The sequence below is a fragment of the Phaseolus vulgaris genome, chromosome 1 (genome assembly GCF_051622355.1).
Source record: "Phaseolus vulgaris cultivar YP4 chromosome 1, ASM5162235v1, whole genome shotgun sequence".
In the NCBI taxonomy this organism is placed as follows: domain Eukaryota; kingdom Viridiplantae; phylum Streptophyta; class Magnoliopsida; order Fabales; family Fabaceae; genus Phaseolus; species Phaseolus vulgaris.
This window is the reverse complement of record NC_143498.1, coordinates 34,891,011-34,911,072: the sequence shown is the minus strand read 5'-3', so window position 1 is coordinate 34,911,072 and position 20,062 is coordinate 34,891,011. Positions and strand designations below refer to the sequence as shown.

Below are 20,062 nucleotides of genomic sequence, written 5' to 3'. Positions count from 1 at the left end.
AGCTATTGTTTGGGTATATATGATCTAAGTCTGCACTGCAGGCAATAATAGTACGATAGCGCAGAAGGCAGGCCCGCCGGAGCAAATATTCTCTCTCCCAACGCTCTATCCATTCCCCTCCTTCCACACGGCATACATTCTAAACAAAAAATAAATACACAATATATTTTTTAACATTATTGAAATTTTTTACATTTATTTATAAGTTTAGACCTTTAAATATTTTATTCTAAAACAATTGATGTTTTAATATGCCAACTCTAACTAATATTTTTTTCTCAAATATACTACTATTTAATTATATTAATCACTAGAGAGCAAGATTTTACATAGTAAACATTTCTTAATTTATTTATATATAATCACTAAAAAGGAGAGAGATATAATTCAGAATGTGGAGTTTAAGATTAAGTCCAAGAAAAGTTGTATCTTGAAGTGTAAATACAACTCATAGAGGGTAAAAGCCGGCCATGTATGTCGATAAAATCAACACAATAACAACTCCTATATATAATCCTTATCCATTTTCAAATCAGTGTGAGCTAACAATTCATCTAAGCAATAACATTTGCATTGACACATTTGTTAGCACCTCCACAACTCCTTACTCCAAATCAAATGGCTTCCTCTTCTTCTTCTTCAGCTCGCCTTGCCTTCTTTGCCATCTCCATGCTTCTGCTTTCATCACTTTCTATGGCTACTGATTTTGTTGTGGGTGATGACAAGGGTTGGACTCTTGATTTTAACTACACAACGTGGGCACAGGACAAGGTTTTCCATGTTGGTGACACCCTTTGTATGTTTCCAAAACCCTAGCTACTTCCTCTCAGTTTGATCCCCACTTTCCATACTTCTCAAAATTATCACTATGCTCTTATATCTGCTTTTGAAATCTTCTTTCTTTACTGTGTTATATATCAGGTTAAATTATTTAAATATTTTAAATTAAAGATTAGTTTAAAAATGATGCACAAGTAGAGTGGTTTGATACTATAAATATTTGGAGTTCCTCCACTAAGATGAAGAGTGTCTTATGGCAGGGTTCAACTATGCGAAAGCGAACCACAACGTGGTGAAAGTGAACGGAACACAGTTCAAGGAGTGCAGTTTCACAGCAGAGAACGAGGTACTCTCCACCGGAAAGGACAGCATCACGCTGAAAGCCGAAGGAAGGAAGTGGTACATTTGCAGCAGAGGCAACCACTGCGCCAATCATCAAATGAAACTGCTCATCACCGTCGAAGCTGCACCTCCCGCACCCGCTCCCACTTCCTCCGCTTCTTCTCTCATGGCTTCTCTCTCTGGGGCCCTCATCGTTGCCCTCGCACCAATCCTTGTCTGAGATCAACGCACCTGCCATAGCACCAATTCTTAGACCAAACACTCTTATTTCGTTGTTCGATGCATTCTCATCATTCGTTTTGTTGTTTTTCTTTTACGCTCGTCTCAATGACAATAATATGTCTGATTTGATTTGGACTGTAAGATTAATGTTTGTGGACAACACCATGATTCGTTAGTCTTATTACCTTTATATTTATAAATAAATCATAATTCTTTCACGTGCTTTTAAAACTCTTTCTAATTCTTTGGTTACACTTTTTATTTTAGAACTTTTTTTCTTTTGTTAATTTTTCTCGTTAAGCTTTTCTCAATAGTTATAAAAATTATTCTTATACAGTGGAAGGTTCGTTTTTCTTTCTGTTTTGTTTTGATTTCTTCTTATTATTATTAATTTTAATGTTAATACTAATTTTAATAATAATATTATTAATAATAATTGTATTGGTCAGAGTGTTCAGAACCTCAATCCAAGTGTTTAGGTATGGTCAACTCGATTGTGCAAGTTATGTCTACCTCGGTCTGTGTCGGGTATGAATCCAAAAATGTGTTACGAGGTCAACCTAGATTTTTTAGTAAGTTTATGTGGAAAAGATAATTAAAAATAACAGAATAAATAATTGAATTGGTTGAAATATATTATTAAATGCAAATAAAAACAATTAAGAATGTTTGTACCAGAAACTAATAGGTATACGGTGAACAAATTATTGTTAAATATTATATTACGAATGTTGAGATTATATTCTCATTTATGAAAATTGTTGAATGAATGTCTATGAAAGGGACTTGAGACCTGAGTAAAGGTACGATTTTCCGAAAGCTCATCATCCTCAATGCATCATCTGCAATAGCCTCAACCGCCCACATGAAAATGAAGTTTCCCTCGTCGGAAGGAGGGGTGATCGTTATAAAGGCTGACCAGAAGATGACACGAAAGTATTATGAAAGCAGCTTGAAGAATCATAGGGGAGCTTATGCAGTAACTATCTGGAGAGCCAGGATGGATAACAGAGGTGCCAACTAGCAATGAAAGGCGACCAGGACCTACGGGAGAGGTTCAGGAAAGGGAGATAAAGGGGAAGAAATTCAAGCTCGGTACCACGCTGCGCAAAGAATTGGAAGCCAATGTTATCTCAATGAACATGAACAATTTTGCATGGTCGTTCGCCAACATGCTTGGAATAGATCCAGACATTTTGTACCATCGACTTACCATAGATGAAAAGGTCAGGCCCGTGGTCCATAGAAGAAGGAAGTTCAATTAAGAGAAACGTCTCATCATCTGAGAAGAAACAAGGAAACTTGTGGCAGCTGGCCATATTCGGGAGATCCAGTACCCTGAGTGGTTGACGAATGTCGTATTGGTGAAGAAGGCAAATGGGAAGTGGAGGATGTATGTTGACTTCACTGACCTGAATAAGGCCTACCCCAAGGTTCTTACCCTCTACCGAGCATAGATTCCTTGGTGGATAGCGCCTCAGGATGTCAGTTGTTGAGTTTTCTGAATGCATTTTTAGGGTATAATTAGATTCTTATGCACCTGAAGGATGAGTGCAGGATAACTTTTATGGCTGAGGTCGCCAGTTACTGCTACAAGGTGCCTTTTGGTCTGAAAAATGTTGGCGTGACCTATCAAAGGCTCATGGACCGAATTCTTTCACCAATGCTAGGGCGTAACATCCAGGCGTATGTGGATGACATGGTCGTCACCTCGGAGAAGGAAGATCAACGTGTTGCCGACCTGAAAGAGTTATTCGCCACTATAGCGAGGCATAATTTGAAGTTAAACCCTGAGAAATATGTGTTTAGTGTTGAAGCACAAAATTTTCTCGGTTGTTTGTTGACCAAGAGAGGAATAGAGGCAAACTTGGATAAATGCGCAACAATTATAAACATGAGGAGTCCAACCAATGTGAAAGAAGTGAAACAGTTGACCGAGCACATGTTCCGCCTTGTCTCGTTTTCTGTCAGCCAGTGGAGATAAGGGATATCCTTATTTTCAATGCCTCAAGAAGAATAACCATTTCGCGTGGACTGATGAATGTATTTCATTACGCTCAAGGAGTATTTGGCCAGTCCACCAATTCTTGGTAAGCCAATTCTAGAAGTTCCCATTCGACTGTATTTCTCAGTAACAGATCGGGCTATTAGCTCGGTCATTTTACAAGATCATGAGAAGATCCAAAAGCCAATATACTTCTTGAGCAAAGTGTTGCAAAGGCCGGAGACTTAGTACCAAGCTACCGAGAAGGTTGCCCTAGTTGTGGTGTTCACAGCTCGGCGACTTCGCCATTACTTCCAAAGCTTCACTGTTATCGTAAAGACCGACCTGCCCATCTGAAAGGTCCTCCAAAAGCCTGATATAGCAGGTCGGATGGTCCGTTGGGTGGTTGAGCTTTCTGAGTTCGACATACAGTATGAACCACCCAATCAAATGTTAGGTGTATACAGACTTTATGGTGGAACTTACATCCAAAGACCCCCAGCCCGATCCTAATGATTTCCAATGGGTTTTGTAGGTGGATGGGTCCTTTAACCAGCAAGGGAGTGGAGTTGGGGTCATTTTAGAAGAACCGAATGAGCTCTTAATCGAGCAAGCCCTAAGATTTGCGTTTAAAGCGAGCAACAATCAATCCAAGTATGAAGCCTTGATAGTAGGAATGTTGTTGGCCTAGGAGTTGGGAGCTCAGAGTTTGTTGGTGAAAAGCGACTCATTGCTTGTGACTGGGCAAGTCATAGGCGAATATCAAGCCAAGGACACGCAACTAACCTCGTACCTCAGATATGTAAAGATCTTAAGAGTAATTTTTTCTACATTTGACCTTGCTCATATTCCAAGATAGCAGAACTCGCAAGCAGACCTGTTGTCTAAGCTAGCTAGCTCGGGAAAGGAAGGTAGACAGAGGTCGATAATCCAAGAAACCTTAAAGCAACCCAGGACAACTACAAAGGAGTTGTCGAGGGTGGGTCACCTGGAGATTTTGCAGGTCAGCCCCGAGCAAGGGAAAAGACATTGCTCGATGGTCCAGGAAACGTTGAAGGTCCCGAGGATAACTACATGCGGGTCCCTTGAAGATGAACATTTTGAGGTCATGTCTTCAACTAACATCACTGCTTGAAGGGTTTTGGAGAATAAGATTGCTACTAAGGTCAATCTGGCAAGCGTGGGGTTGTAGTGGATAATTTGCTTTGTTGCTTCAGTGGGGAGAAAGAGGAGACTACAAGCCATTTGTTCTTTGAATGCAGAATAACTTGGCTCATGTGGAGACTTTGTTATGCTTGGGTAAGGTTGAAGTTGACAGATCATCTTGAGCATGCCTCACATTTTTTGAATTTTAACTTGTTTGACGCTCCCATTGTCGTTAATCTAGCTTTTGGAAATATCTGGATTGCTATGGTAAGTAAGATTTGACGTCATATGAATAAGCATATTTTTAAGGGAGGAGTGATTGATCATTTTGAATTTTTCTCCTTGGCTCAGTTGAAGGTATGGTCTTGGGTTACTCCCAAAGTTCCTTCAGTTTGTTTTTCCTTTTCACATTGGTGTCTTGATCCTTTGGTTTACATGTTTTCAGTTAAAAACAAGTGATCTATCTTTGGTTAGGTAGTTGTTTTGTTGTTGTGAGGGTACGTTGTATTTGTTTTGAAAATTGAGGATTTCTTTGTCCTGTATGTATAAGGGTTGAACCATCCCTAAAATGGTTCACATTTATTTATTTTTCATTACCGATAAAAAAAATTATTTTACAATATAAATATAAATAAATAAATATATATATATATATAATAATGTAAAATCGATTATGGTATATAACATACTCGATTATGTTTATATATAATATAACGTATAATCCATTATACATATAATATAATATAATTATTATAATTTTAATTAAATTATAATTTTTTATAATATTTATCTATAACTATTTTATTAATATTTTTATAATTTAATTATATTTCTCTTATGTTTAATTGTATGTGTAGTGGAACAGTGTAAAAAAAGATAAGATACAAAAATATGTTTTTATTATGTTTTTCAACAATTGGATCTAAATTGAAGATGTTCCTGCGTTTCCATTTTCACAAATAATAAATCACTTTTATCAGACTTAGCAAAGGACTCATAAACATAAAAGAAGTAAATTATTATAGGAAGTTTGTCGTTATTGACATCATTAAAATTTAGAGAAGCATTCTAGTTGTGAAAATAGGAATGAGCTTGAGCCATGAGGCTTTTGCTTACATCTGATATGTAACTTGCTGCAACCAATATGAGAACCATCACAAGCATGAATTTTAGGGCAACATCTCTAGTTGTTTCCTGCGCTACCCTCTTATCATCATCTTCTTCAAACTGGTATTCTTCCATATCATTTTCTTCTGATATTTCTCCTTTTCTCTTATTTCCCCTTTTCTCTTCCTTCATTTCTTGCTCCTCATGAAGAATCAGAGGGCTCTTCTTCGGCATCACCACCGAAAGAATGCTCTGCATCATATTGCCATGAATTGCATCGTCGTTGCAATATGATGGGATTTCGAATTCTTTCTTGAAACGTTTCCATCTGTTTCCTTCCGAAGGACGCTCCCCAGTTATTATCAGCAAACCAACATGGTTTATCTGAATTCGTATTTGGTCTCTCTTAAAACCTGAAAACAACTTTTCCTTCTATCATTCTTACATAACTTTTTCTAAAGCTTGCATTTCTATAAATTAACTCCATTTTATTATTTTAATTATCATAATATGGGGTGATTTTAGTTTCTTCATGAATCTTGTATATTATATATTTGACACGTATATGTTGACCTACCTTAATTGCAGTTTTTGTTTTCATATATGTTAAACAACCCATGTGTTAAAAATACGAAGAGTGACCAACGAACCAAAAATTGAAATATTTTGAGGATCCAAATTGCGCAATTAAAACCTAAAGATCAAATAATGGTAAGGGTTTTATTAAATAAATAATTTCTGAAATAATTACTAATTTCAGAAATAGATATGATTTATTTATAAAAAGGTCGAAAATCGTTTATTTTTAAAGTTATCTGATTAAACAAAAACATAACAAAACTGAAATATATTTATTTTTTTAAGAAATATTTAAAATAAAAAAGTCACCCATCATAATAATTAAAATTATTTTTTATTTTGTTTATGATATTTGAAGTAAAATGAATTTCAGTCCCCTAAATTTAAAAATAATGATTTATTAGTTCGTCAAATTTTAAAAAAAATCTGGACCCTTCAAAATTACTATTTAGATGTTTTAAAAAGTAATTGGATTCTCTTAACTCAGTGTACACTAAAAATGGATTTTTTAAAGTTTGATGGATTAAAATGGTTATTTTTAAAATTTGGAAAATTAAAATCGGATTTGCATAATCAGGCGATAAAGCATAATTAAACATAACTTGAATACTAGTGAAGGAAGATTCAACAAAAATGCTTTTTACGAAGAGATGAAGCTATTGAAAAGCATGCGAAGTTGATATATTTGGAGAAATGCAATGGAACATGCCTGGAAGATGAAGTTCAAGGGTGTCACGACCCTCTTCTCTACGCCACACAAACAAAGGATCAAAATCTTCATAAGACCTATTGGCATGTGCATGCTTGGGAATTTCCATCAATTCCAGAAGTTTGCTGTGTGAGATACTTTTAGGTTGAAGATGAACCAAATAATATAGTTTGTTTTAAAAGATATGAAGAAGAGAAGAGGCTTGTAAGGTAAAAAGGGCTTCAGGGTTTTCTTTTGGGGTTGGTGTTGAACAAGAATTATCCCTTGTTAACCTTGTCAAGTCTCGTCACCCCGAGGGTTAGTAATTTCTAGGGTTTATATTTAGAGAGATATACTTCTATGAGGAATGGGATCATTCGATTCATGTTGTTCTATTCGTGATAACAAAGCATGTAAATGATATACGAGGAAGCAAACCATGAGAATTAATGAATATTTTCTACAAATAAAAAAGGTTCCATGTACTATTAATTCTAAAAGAGAGGAAGCAACCGAAAACTAACTTTTATTCAAAGCAAAAATTGTGGTAAGAAGTCAACCAATACTTTATAATGCCATTATTAATTCTTTTTTTTTTTTTTTTTTAAATTTAGTTTGAGGTGTTGTATGAACAATTACCTAATGTTTTTTATATACTTTTCTGAGTAAAAACAACAATGATATGTTATTATTAAAGTTTATTAATATTAACCATGTGTTAGAGATAATTCAACCTGATTTCACTACAAGAAAAATATAATATTTCGTGGGTAAAAAACGGACGAAATAGGCCAAAAACAGACGCATAAGCGTCAGATTTACGTTGGCCAGCAGTCCAAAATCTTGGAAGCAAATAGAAATTAGCGTGGACGAAAGAATTCGACGCACGTTGCATGGGTCAAGCCCACACAAAACAGACGCAAATTGCATAAGCTAAACCGACGTCAAAGTGACGCAATTGCGGTGGCTTATGCATGAGCCAAACCGACATAAAATTAAAATATTGCCTATGCGTCGGTTTGGTCGACGAAATGAAAAAAAAAATTAATACCAGATTTTGTGTGGGCTAGGCCCATGCAAAATTCAATGCACATATTAATTAATATTTTAAAAAAAGCTGGTGTGGGCCAAAAGCCGACGCGTAAAGGGATGAAAAAAAAAACAGTTTATTTTGTTTCTAGCTAGTTTACATTGTAAACAATAAATACCAACCAAATCACATTCATACAAATTGCTATCATTCACAATACATCCACAATACAAAAATAATACAAATAGTTAAACAAAGTCTTTGATCCATTCAAATATTCAAAATGAATATGACACTAGCGCAGAAATGCTAATCAAATGCGGCTATTTTACATTTACAAATGCGGTTATAGAGCCGCATTTGATCAGCACGCAGTTGTAAATCAGAGAAATACAAATGCGGTTATAGAGCCGCATTTGTAAATGTGATTTACGAATGCGGTTATTTGAAATAACCGCATTTGTATATTCTTTTGAATGAGCTCGCATTTGTATATTCTTCTGAATGAGCTGGGGTTTTAGGGGCACGTTGTTGGTGAAGAGTGGAAGGGGAGAAGAGGAAACACGGCAACTGCGGTGAGTGCGGCGGCGGAAGCGGTGGCGGAGCGGCGAGAGCGAAATGCGACAGCGGCGGAAGCAATGGAAGAGTACACCTTCAAAATGCAGAGCGAAACTCATTAAAAACGAAAGCAATATGGAAAGCGAAAGCCATTGGAGTTCAATGCAGTTGTTAGGAGCAATGGAAACAAGAGAATAAGGGGCAATGCAGTTACGTACCTTCGAAAATGAAGAACTTCGCAACCAGAGAAAACAAAGAACAGATGTGAGCGCAAACGAAGAATGAACGAAACTGTTGAGCGCCTAAAATTTTTAGGGTCAAAACCATTTACAAATGCGGTTATTTAAATAACTGCATTTGTAAATCAAGCTTTTTGATTTACAAATGCGGTTATTCAAATAACCGCATTTGTAAATCAAGCGTTTTGATTTACAAATGCGGTTATTCAAATAACCGCATTTGTAAATCAAAATAATTTCAAAAATGCCACCGCGTTTTTTACGAATGCGTTTAAGTGCTGAACCGCATTAAATAAGGAACGTTCTTTTCTTATTTTAGTACTAGTGTGAATACTTAAAACAAAAATTAAAATTGTACTTTACAAATTTAACTAAAAGCACTAAAATGAATCCCAGAGTGATGTGGTCTATGAAAAACTGTAAAAAATACAAACAATATAAATAAATAAATGAAATAATTAAAATACTTAGAATATAATAAAAATGTCAAATAATTAAACTTACAGTATATGATGCACTTTAAGGAGTAGGTTGATCATCCTGCTCTGGATCATACTCGTGATCGAATTGAGTTGTGCTATTTGAAGCATTTTTGTCATGTACTATTGAGATAAGTTTTTCCTTTATAACCTTCATCTCATCCTCCAAGTGTGCATACTTCTGACTCCACATACTAATTTCAGCACAAAGCATTTGATTTTCAATCACTTGCTCAGATTGTGAAGTGCCGAAAGCAGAGGCTTGAGTGAGGGAAGAGACTCCTTGGCAGAAATTAGCAGCCAAGTCTGCCGTACCATACACTCAACCTCTAGTCTTTCTTCCGGCAACTTCCTTCCAAGTTTGAAGCTTAGTTGCAGGATCAAGTTGGTGGACATTAGTGCTAGAGTCTTGAGAACTATTTACTTGAAGGGCCCTCAAGCGCTCGTGATAGTTTTCCTACATAGATCATTAGGAAATGAAAATGTTAGAAAATTAAAATATAAATATAAAAAAATTTAAAAGAATAAGTTACATAAGTTTCAAGAGCACGAGAATCAACCCATTCACCCTTCTTGTTTGTGTGGGTGGCCATAAATAGTTCATAAAGTTCTAGAGGACGACCATATTGACGTTCCTAATAATGTTGTACAATTAAAAGCATTATAGGTTGCAAATGTAAAATGATTTTCATGTAAGGCAATGACAAGTACTTACCAAGGTCACTGCAATATCTGAATGTGATTTTCGACCTGTGGAGTGCAGTGCTCCACCACGAGCTGAACCCCTATTGGCTTTATTCTGAGTTGATTTATCTTTGAATTGTGGTGAATCCCAATAGTTTAGAAGCTTAGCCCATGCTTGCTTACCTATCCAACTAGGTCGGACACTCTTTGCCCTAGCTTTGGCCAACATGTCAGAAAGTCTTTTTCTGACATTAGACTCGTGGACTTTTTTAATTTGGCACTCATCTTGAGGTGCCCAAGTGACTCTAGTATGTTAAAAACAAGAAATAGTTTGTTTCAATTTTCCCATTTTGGTTGATCTATATGAAATTGTAATTAAAAATTAAAATTACTTGAAAGTCAGTCCATCATTTCAGTTTGTCCTCCTCAAGCATGACATCATAATGATTATATGGACCTCTGAATTGAGACCGAATGCAATGTCCAATGACCTTACTAACAAAATGATTTGGCGTCCAACTACAATACAAACAAATCAAATTACAAACATAGTAATATAAAGATAAAATCAAATATACATTTAGGATGACTTACCCTCTACCAAGAAGTCGGATGATGACCCTACCAGTAGGGTCACGTTGGACCTCCTCAGGGGGGAGGTCATGCTTTGAAGCAGCAGTGGCACCATTGTCAACATGGTCAAAGAGGCCTTGCACAGAGCCAACAGTAGTCGAGACAAATGGAGAAGATGTGGTGTGGACAATGGGATAAGGAGTAGTATGCACAAATGTACCAGGGGTGGTCTGCACAAATGTACCCGGGGAGGGCTGCACAAATGTACCAGGGGTGGAAAACTCCAAGTCTATGGAGTGGTGTAGGGACAGTCTGACGGTAAGTCGGAATAGAGAATGATGGCCTTGGTGGTACTGGAATACAAAGAGGGTGTGAAGATGATGAAATATGTGTGTGATGAGGTGATATAGTGGGGTGTGGATAAGCATACCGAAATTCTCCATGCCCAGAGGACGAGGGGACGGTGGAAGACGGTGTTGAGGAATGAGATGAAATATATGGATTACCAGGATCAGACGGTGGTAAAATACCAGAATAAGGGATGCTTCTCAGGTCTACACCCCACGTGATTATTTGTAATTTTCTGGCCCAATCTGTTGCCCATATTTTTTACTCTCAGCAAGCTCTATTTAATTTCTACACCCCACGTGACTATTTGTAATTTTTTGGCCCAATCTGCTGTCCATATATTTTACTCTTTGCAACCCCTATTTAATTTCTACACCCAATATCACTATTTGTAATTTTCTCGCCGAATCTGTTGCCCATTTTTTTACTTTTTGCAACACCTTTTATTTTGTACATGCATCACCTTTTAATTTTTTTTAATAACCAATGGAAAAATGATCTAAATGTATTTTCTTTTAAGTCTATTCTCGGCAGCACCAATATTTTCTTTTAAAGACAATACAAAAATTAAAAACTTCTAAATGCATTTAATTATTAAAACATAATCAGTGTGAAACTTCTACATAATCATTAATTGAACATAATCCATGGAAAAAGTAAATAAGAAACTTCTACATCTACACTAACAAAATGTCCGTATTATATTAACAGTGTCCATATTAACAGTCCATCCATATTAATAGTGTGTATACAGATTTAAAAAAATTTCAAATAATATGTTCATTAACTTGTTCAAAATTTTTAAAATTTTAGTCTCATCAACCTTCACACCGCATGCAATATTCACATATCAACACACAACCCACCAGAGACCACAAGACACAGCCCAACAGAGACCACAAATGCAACAGAACAATTTTAAAACTTTACCTGTCCAACCTGAACATGTAAAGCAGAAGGTGGAGCTCAACAAAGAGGCGTGAAGAAGACAAGATCTGAAATGAAAAATAAGAAAACAAACATTGACAGGAGATGGGACCGCAAATGGAGAAGAGGCAGAAAAGGAAGACGATAACAAAAACAACCAGTGGTGGAGCACTGACAGCGACGATAGACTATGCAGTGGTTGAGTGAGTGCAGCGGTGGAGCAGCGGTCGACCAACGGTGGTGGAGGGCAGCTCAGGGTAGTTGGAGGCAGAGTAAAAAAGGGGAGAATCAATTTAGGTTTTTTGAATAGGGAAAACGTGAGTGGGACGGGCACACACGATCAAAATTTTCTTAGATAGGTAGACTATGTGTCAATTACGTTCAACGCATAGCTTAAATATAATTTAATAAAAATTAAATTAAAACTTTCAAAAATTTAATTTAATTTATTTTAAATTTATACAACAAATAAATGAATTTAATGTATAAAAAAAATATATTTAATTTATAAAAAAAATTCTTTAATTTATACAAAATAATTTAATTTAATTTATACAACAAAAATAATTCATTTCATTTATACAACAAAAATTTATTTTAATTTATACAACAAAAACTTAATTTAATTTATAGAATAAAAAATATATTTAATTCATACAACAAAAAATATATTTAATTTATAGAACAAAAATAAATACATAATTAAATTGCTATCATGAATATAATATACTCAATTATTAAAATTGCTTATGAAACTCTCTTTTAGTCTTTATAATCGAATTTTTAGTTCAACTCTTACCATATCAACTGCAATAAAAAAAACACAAGTACATATACCTTAAATCCAAAATGTCAATGGGCTACGGTTATAAACTTATAATCCAAAATCTAATGATCAACTCTATTCCATGATTTTAAATTCATTATATACTAGACTCAATTGAAATGGAGGTATATATGTTACATTTATTAAGAACTAAGTCTACTAAAATTACTATGTCAAAGACCTACTATTCATGCAATGACAATTGTTTTACATGGTACAACATTTATGATCTTTAATACGAGGTCAATGACATACAATAAAATAACCTAAATCTATAAATTTGTTATTTAGTGCATTGGGAAACTCTATTAACACACTTATAAGGAATATTGCACATGAATCATCTCGTGACTCAAAACTTACTATATTAGTATGTGTTTCAATTGGAAAACATAAATGTCTTTTTGGAGATTATATTCAATAACTATAACAATTACATTTATAAAACATGTGATCAAGTTTAGGGTAATTTAAGAATTAAGCATAAGTTACTTACTCACACGTTTAGTCTTAATATATATGTTTCTATCATAAATATTCTCGATAAATCTTTAAAATGATCTTATGTTTTATTTATGACAAATAACATTCTTTAAACCACAATGGATATCAAAGTAAAATTACCAGTTTATTTAACCATTACACAAATATGACATTCAAATTTGTTGAAGTTATCAATAAAAAGTTTTATCTCAATTTTTTATTTTCTTAACTTTGATTTCAGATTTTAAGATAAAATGATTCTCTATTTTAAATACATCCATTACATTTTACATACATTAATTACTTCATGTTAAATTCATATTTCCAAATTTATATATATTTTACATAATATTTATAAAATTTAAATATGTATTTTTTTACCCAATTATTATTTTTCTACATCTTTCAATTCTTTATAAACTTTATAAGATAATTTCTTTAATTAATTTTAAATTAAACACTTAATCAATTTAATAAATTTAATTTAACTAATTTATATCAAAATATAAATACTTATTATAATATTATAAATTAAATTAACTTAAAATAATTAATTTTTAAAATATTTAAGTATTTTATATAACATTTATAAAATTTAAATACATTTTTTCCTTTACACAATTATTATTTTTTAACATTTTTCAATTATTTTTAATTTTTTTAAGATAATTTTTTAAAAGAATTTAAAAACAAATACGTAATCAATTTAATTTAACTAACATATACCAAAATTATTAAAATTAATTTTTTTATTATAATATTAAAATAAATTAAAATAAATACAATAAACAAGTAAAAATTATAATATTTATTATCACGTTATATATTAAATAAATATAAAATCAATAAATTTTAAATAAATATTTATTATCATGTAAATTTTTTAAATCTCTACTTGCGTCCGTTATGCGTTTGATGGCCCAAGAAAAATTACTTTGTGTCGGTTTTGCATGGGTTTAGCCGACGAAAACCGTGTTCACACTTGGTCCACGTAAATATGTGAAAGCTAATTCATTGTTTTCTCTTAGTGTTTATCGAGTAAAAATGGAATTTATAACCACTACACCAAATAATCTTTATGATTATATATTATAACAATTATTATTTGATTATTATTATTAATTTTTTATTTTATCATTTACATATAGTTATATTTAATACTAAATTTTGCTGATAAAAAAAATGTTTAATATTAAAATCGAATATTGTAATTACTTAATGCATTTTTCTAATTTTAAAATATATTATTTTTGTCTTAAAAGTGATTTATACAGTGAATAATAACAATTAGAAACAACTACATATAAAGAATAAAAATATTTCATTTTCAAATTAGAGAGACCAAAATAAAATTAAAACCAAACATTAAAAAATTTAGGAAGACAACATGTACGCATGTTTTAAAATAAAACTAAATATAAGTATAAAGGTATATCATTTAAACTTTTACATTTTATTTGTTAATTGTTTGTTTCCTATAATTTTATCTAAAATAAAAATCATGTGAATAATACTATACTAGAAGAAATTCACTTTGAAACACTGATATTTTTTTATTATTTTAATATATTTTAAACAAAATAAAAATATTACAGATAACAATAGCAAAAGATGAAAATCTATTGTTTTTAAGAAGATACTTGTTAACTTAATTTTTATTATGTAAAATTCATTTTAAATTAATCAAAATGAAAGTGAGAAAAGTAATCCACCACATTAATATTAGAACTACTCAATGGTTGATATGTAAAAAAATGGCAACGAAACCATCAACCTCGACCTCTTTTTACTTTTTCTATAAAAGCTAATAATCTCTTAAAATTAGAAAAAGGTAAAGAATAATAAAATATATTTATGTCCCCAAATCTCAACAAATCTTTTTTTCAAAAAAAAAAACTTTCATATTAGACATCACTATAAAACTTGACATCTCAACTATAGTGACACTTCAAGTAATAAACAACAATCACCTGCTACTATATGAAAAAATTATTATTAAAAAAGAAAGAAAGAAAGGAAATACAAACAAATATGGGAGACTAGACCAAAACCCATATATAAAAAATCTAACTAAAGCAATACTTAGGTAATCTATAATTATTAATAAAGAATTCTAAGAAAAGACTGCTAGAACATCAGTGCCCCCAGCCACTCCGCGCCTCCTTTCTCACTGAACCTCTGTGTCAGACAGCGAGCTGCACCACTCTAGATCGTCCGCTGCCACTGCATCCGACTTCCCCGCACCCTTAACTCCACCTTACGTTGTGAAAAAACAATCGTGTGCACAAAAAATAGAATGTTAGTGTTTTAATTTATTTAATTAATTTTATAATAAATATTTGTATGTGTGTGTTGATTAGTTAGTATTTTAATTTATTTAATTAATTTTATAATAAATGTTTGCATGTATGTGTTGATTAGTTAGTATTTTAATTCATTTAATTAATTTTATAATAAATATTTGCATGTATGTGTTGGTTTATATATGTATGTGTTCAACATGTTGATTATGAGTCTAAGGGTTGTTTGACCCTCAACATATTTGTTTTAATTATAGTATTTGTATTTATTGAACATGTTGATTCTGAGTTCGGAGGTGTCCGACTCTCGACAATTTTGATTTAATTGTAGTATTTGTATATCTTGAACACGTTGATTTTGAGTCTGGGGTGTCTGACCCTCGACAATTTTGATTTAATTGTAGTATTTGTATATATTGAACATGTTGATTCTGAGTCCAGGGTGTCCGACCCTCAACAATTTTGATTTAGATTTTCTTAGTTTACCAATTTTATGGATATGAGTTGGATTAATGCACAAATAAGTGATGCTTACGAAAGAGGGGTGGAAGAATTCATACAGTTTGCAGAACATAATGTTGTTGGTAATCATAATGGAGTAAGAATATGGTGTCCTTGTGTCAATTGTTTGAATGAAAGGATATTAAATATTTCCAAAATTAGAGAACACCTTTTCTGTGATGGATTTTTGAAAAATTATACAATATGGAAGTGGGATGGTGAATTGTTACACTTGCAAAGTGTGCGCGGAGCTTTGGAGTTTGTTGATTTCTCAATGGACGATAGATTAGAGGACGTAATTCGTGATATGGGTGCACAATCTTTTGCTAATACAGTTTTTGAAAATATGTCTAATGATGCAAAGACTCTTTCGTATCCTGGTTTAACTAACTTCACACGATTATCAATAGTATTATTAAGGTTGATGAATTTGAAGGCAATAAATGGATGGACCGACAAAATCTTTACAGAATTGCTTCAATTGCTGAAGGACATGCTTCCAAAAGGAAATACATTACCCAATCGAAATTACGAGGCAAAAAAAAAAACTTTATCCGATAGGTATGGAATATAAAAAAATACATCCATGTTCTAATGATTGTATTTTATACAAAAAATGAGTATGAAGATTTAAGAAGATGTCCAAGGTGTGGTTTGTCACGTTATAAGGTTAAAGTTAGTCAGAATGATGGAATTGATGAATTCACAAAGGAAGATCATCTTGCTAAGGTTGTTTGGTATCTTCCAATAAAATCCAAGGCTTAAGCGTTTATTTGCAAATACAAATGACGCTAAAAACCCTAGGTGGCATGAAGATAATAGAAAATGTAATGGACTAATTTGTCATCCAGCTGATTCTTTGCAGTGGAAGAACATTGATAAAGAATTTTCTGAATTTGGAAAAGAATTAAGAAACTTAAGACTTAGATTGAAATCACATGATGTGATTCCAATAGCAAAGAAGAGAATGATTCTTGACATTCTTAGGAATCAACTTGAGTTGGACAATAGTTAGGCACTTTTTCTTAGAATTGGATCAATGTTCTAAGTCAAGAACTCACCAAAACTAGCACCAAATCCAAACTCATATGGAAGTTCCAATTATAGTCAAATTGAACCGATTAAAGTGGAAGAAGAAGCAATTGCACCGTATAGAATTGAAAAAGAACAACAATGAACCGAACAAAATGAATTAAAAGGCAAGAAAACTGAATAAGAGTGCTGGAAAATGAAATGCACCGAACCAAACACAAAGAAGGAGAAGAACAGCTGCTGGAAAAACTAAAAGCCGAACCAAAAACTCAAGAACACAAACTCAAAACATGAACAACAAAAGAGAAGAAAGGAAGGAGAGGAGAAAGCTCATGAAGATGAATGTATGGTTGGATGATCACGCCACTAGAAGGACGGATGCTCCTAGATGAGTGTGCAAGCCGCCACTTGAGGAAACCATGGATCCATCAAGATAAGACTAGAGAAGAAGGCTCAAAGCTCTCCAATGCTCTCTCAAAATTTGAGTATAGTTTCTCTAATTAAAATTCAAATCTGAAATGTACAAGGGCAGCACCTATATTTATAGCCTAAGGGTGCTGAAAAACAAAGCTAAGAGAATTCAAAATTCCCTCCTAAAGCTATTAGAACCGGCGCCTAAACCAAGCATGAGGAAGGTGTGACCTCTTCCTTCACTTTGGCACCTCCTTTTCTACTCCTACACCTATCTACTAACACACCCCCCCTCCTAAAGCTCCTAACTATAGACTAAAAGATGCTATAACAATAGAGGTTTCTAATGTTTCCCTCTAATCACCTTCAACCAAAGAAATTACAAAAAGAGAAAATAATTGTCCCCTAGCTCCTAAAGCTTTGAACATGCTTCTTGTAAGCCTTTGAGGTGGGCTTTGACCTCCATGGGCGTCCTCCATTTGCACCTCTACCTCTTCTTGATCTTGTTGATTGGCCTCCATGTCCACTTGAGCTTGATCTCCATCAATCTCTAGTCCAAAACAACCTGGAAATAACATAGATGTTTATCTTAATCCATTAATTGAAGATTTGAAATTACTGTGGAATGAAGGGGTTGATGTGTTTGACGCGTTTAAGAATGAATCTTTTCGATTGCATTCAATGTTATTTTGTACTATCAATGACTTCCCTGCATATGGAAACTTGTCAGGTTTTAGCGTGAAAGGTCATAAAGCATGTTCAATATGTGAAGAGAATACACCATATAAGCATTTGAAACATGGAAGGAAGGTCATGTATCTTAAGCATTGTAGATTTCTAACGAAATACCACACATATCGTAGATTGAAAAAAACTTTCAACGGATACCAAGAACATGACATTTGTCCCATTCCATTAAGTGGCCTTCAAAATTATGAAAAGATAAAAAAAATGTTAATGTGCCTTTTGGATGAAGAAAAAGCAAATTATGACTAAAATATGGAAGAGATCGATCTTTTTTTTATCTTCCATATTGGTGTAAGTTAGATGTGAGACATTGTATAGATGTAATGAACGTAGAAAAGAATGTGTGTGACAGTTTAATAGGAACACTTATTAACATTAAAGGCAAAAAAAAAGGATGGTGAGACTGCACGTCTGGCTTTGATTGAGATGAATATACGAGAGGAATTGGCATCGTGAGAAGTTGGTAAACATACATACTTGCCTGCAACATGTTACACTTTGTTGAAGAAAGAGAAAATAAGTTTTTGTGAATGTCTTATAGGTGTTAAGGTACCACAAAGCTACTCTTCAAATGTTAAGAGTCTTGTATCTATGAATGATTTGAAACTAATTGGCTTAAAGTCTCATGATTGTCACGTTCTAATGCAACAATTACTACTGGTGGCTATTCGTGGAATCTTTCCAAAAAATGTTAGACATAGAATCACTCGACTATGTTCATTTTTCAATTCGATATGTAATAAAGAGATTGACTCTCAAAAGTTTGATGAACTTGAAGAAGAAATTATTATTATCTTGTGTCAACTAGAGATGTTTTTTCCTCCATAATTTTTTGATATCATGGTACATTTGATTGTTCACCTTATAAGAGAAATCAAATTGTGTGGGCCAGTTTATATGCGATGGATGTATCATGTTTAACGATACATGAAGATTTTGAAGGGATATTTGAAGAATCAATATCGTCCAGAATCTTCCATTATTGAAAGATACATTTCAGAAGAATCTATTGACTTTTGTTCCGAGTACTTGTCAAAAGCCAAATATATAGGAGTTCATGAAAAATGTTGGCATTCTCGTAGACTGATAAGTAAATCTTTAAAAGGTGTACATGTTATAAGCAAATATAGAGAAAAGGTTTTGCAAGTACATTTGTATATCCTGAATAACATTGATGAGGTGTTACCATACTTAGATACACACAAAGACATTGTCAAATATAAGAATCCAAGGCAATAAGAAACATGGGTGTTAATTGAGCATAACAAAACTTTCATGTAATGGTTTAAGCAACATATTATGAATGATCCATCAGCATCTGGAACATTAACATGGCTTGCAAACGGTCTAAAGTTTGATGTTTTATGTTGTTCTGTCTATGAAGTAAATGGTTGTTTATTTTACACAAAGTCTCGAGATGATAAGAGTACAATGCAAAATAGTGGAGTTACTTTGCAGGCAGAGTCCATGCAGTTTTCAACTTCAAAAGATCAAAATCCTGTTGTGGGATCAATGCCTTATTATGATATCATAGTAGAGATTTGGGAAGTTAATTATACCAAGTTTATTGTACTTGTTTTCAAATGCAAGTAGGTTGACAATAAGATCGGTGTCAAAGTTGATGAATCAGGAATGACTTTGGTTGAATTTTGAAAGATAGGTTATCATGACGAACCATTCATAATGGCATATCAAGCTTCCCAAGTTTTCTATATCCAAGATACTACGTCTGAAAACTGATTCATTGTGCTACATGGAAAAAAGCAACATAATGACCCAGAAGATGAAGAACCAAATAATGACATTTGTGAGATTGAATCACTTACAAGAACGATGATCAATAAAGAGTACGAGGATGTTCCTAATGTTGTACATGCAAATCGAAATGATCATGACAAAGGAATATTTATCTTTATGTGCATGTTTTCAGGTTTAGTTTTATAATATATAACTTTTATTATGTTTCATATTCTTAATGTTTATCATATTTGTTTGATAACAGGAACAAGGCTAATGATGAAGTTCCTCGTTCAATAATTGGTAAAGAACCTACTAAATTATAGACAATGTGTGTGA

The 20,062-nt window shown here is 33.1% G+C and overlaps 3 protein-coding genes across 8 annotated transcripts; 1 reads left to right on the top strand and 2 right to left on the bottom strand.

Moving 5' to 3' along the window:
• Nucleotides 1–549: 549 nt before the first annotated feature.
• LOC137815866 (blue copper protein 1a) lies at nt 550–1,562 on the top strand. Its single transcript, XM_068618978.2, has 2 exons — nt 550–796; nt 1,041–1,562. Exons 1-2 carry the CDS (start codon nt 619–621, stop codon nt 1,340–1,342), a joined length of 480 nt encoding a protein of 159 aa, XP_068475079.1. The 5' UTR covers nt 550–618; the 3' UTR covers nt 1,343–1,562.
• Nucleotides 1,563–5,473: 3,911 nt separating this feature from the next.
• Nucleotides 5,474–7,157, bottom strand: LOC137816144 (18.1 kDa class I heat shock protein). The gene is made up of 2 exons (XM_068619227.2): nt 6,870–7,157; nt 5,474–5,994 (listed from the first exon to the last, which is right to left on the bottom strand). Exons 1-2 carry the CDS (start codon nt 6,976–6,978, stop codon nt 5,543–5,545), a joined length of 561 nt encoding a protein of 186 aa, XP_068475328.1. The 5' UTR covers nt 6,979–7,157; the 3' UTR covers nt 5,474–5,542.
• An 842-nt stretch (nt 7,158–7,999) lies between these two features.
• LOC137813922 (uncharacterized) lies at nt 8,000–12,054 on the bottom strand. Of its 6 annotated transcripts, XM_090301756.1 has the most exons (8): nt 11,863–12,024; nt 10,842–11,754; nt 10,433–10,764; nt 10,231–10,357; nt 9,870–10,143; nt 9,715–9,789; nt 9,180–9,611; nt 8,969–9,092 (listed from the first exon to the last, which is right to left on the bottom strand). In XM_090301756.1, the coding sequence occupies exons 5-7, from the start codon at nt 10,065–10,067 to the stop codon at nt 9,477–9,479; spliced, it is 408 nt and encodes a 135-aa protein (XP_090157882.1). In that variant the 5' UTR covers nt 10,068–10,143; nt 10,231–10,357; nt 10,433–10,764; nt 10,842–11,754; nt 11,863–12,024; the 3' UTR covers nt 8,969–9,092; nt 9,180–9,476. The 6 variants fall into 6 exon arrangements, 4 of the variants coding, with proteins under 4 accessions (XP_090157879.1, XP_090157881.1, XP_090157877.1 ...); XR_016520601.1 differs by lacking the exons at nt 8,969–9,092; nt 9,715–9,789 and adding an exon at nt 8,000–8,530 and having other exon boundaries at nt 11,845–12,054; XR_016520600.1 differs by lacking the exons at nt 8,969–9,092; nt 9,715–9,789 and adding an exon at nt 8,000–8,530 and having other exon boundaries at nt 11,863–12,009.
• Between the last annotated feature and the right edge of the window lie 8,008 nt (nt 12,055–20,062).

Coding starts and splice junctions, on each gene's coding strand:
- LOC137815866 (XM_068618978.2), top strand. CDS start 619: ATGGCTTCCTCTTCTTCTTCTTCAGCTCGCCTTGCCTTCTTTGCCATC. Junction 797..1,040: donor CCATGTTGGTGACACCCTTT/GTATGTTTCCAA, acceptor GTCTTATGGCAG/GGTTCAACTATGCGAAAGCG.
- LOC137816144 (XM_068619227.2), bottom strand. CDS start 6,978: ATGGAAATTCCCAAGCATGCACATGCCAATAGGTCTTATGAAGATTTT. Junction 5,995..6,869: donor CCTTGAACTTCATCTTCCAG/GCATGTTCCATT, acceptor AGTTGTTTTCAG/GTTTTAAGAGAGACCAAATA.
- LOC137813922 (XM_090301751.1), bottom strand. CDS start 10,067: ATGTTGGCCAAAGCTAGGGCAAAGAGTGTCCGACCTAGTTGGATAGGT. Junction 9,790..9,869: donor CAGATATTGCAGTGACCTTG/GTAAGTACTTGT, acceptor CAACATTATTAG/GAACGTCAATATGGTCGTCC. Junction 9,612..9,714: donor CAAACAAGAAGGGTGAATGG/GTTGATTCTCGT, acceptor TGATCTATGTAG/GAAAACTATCACGAGCGCTT.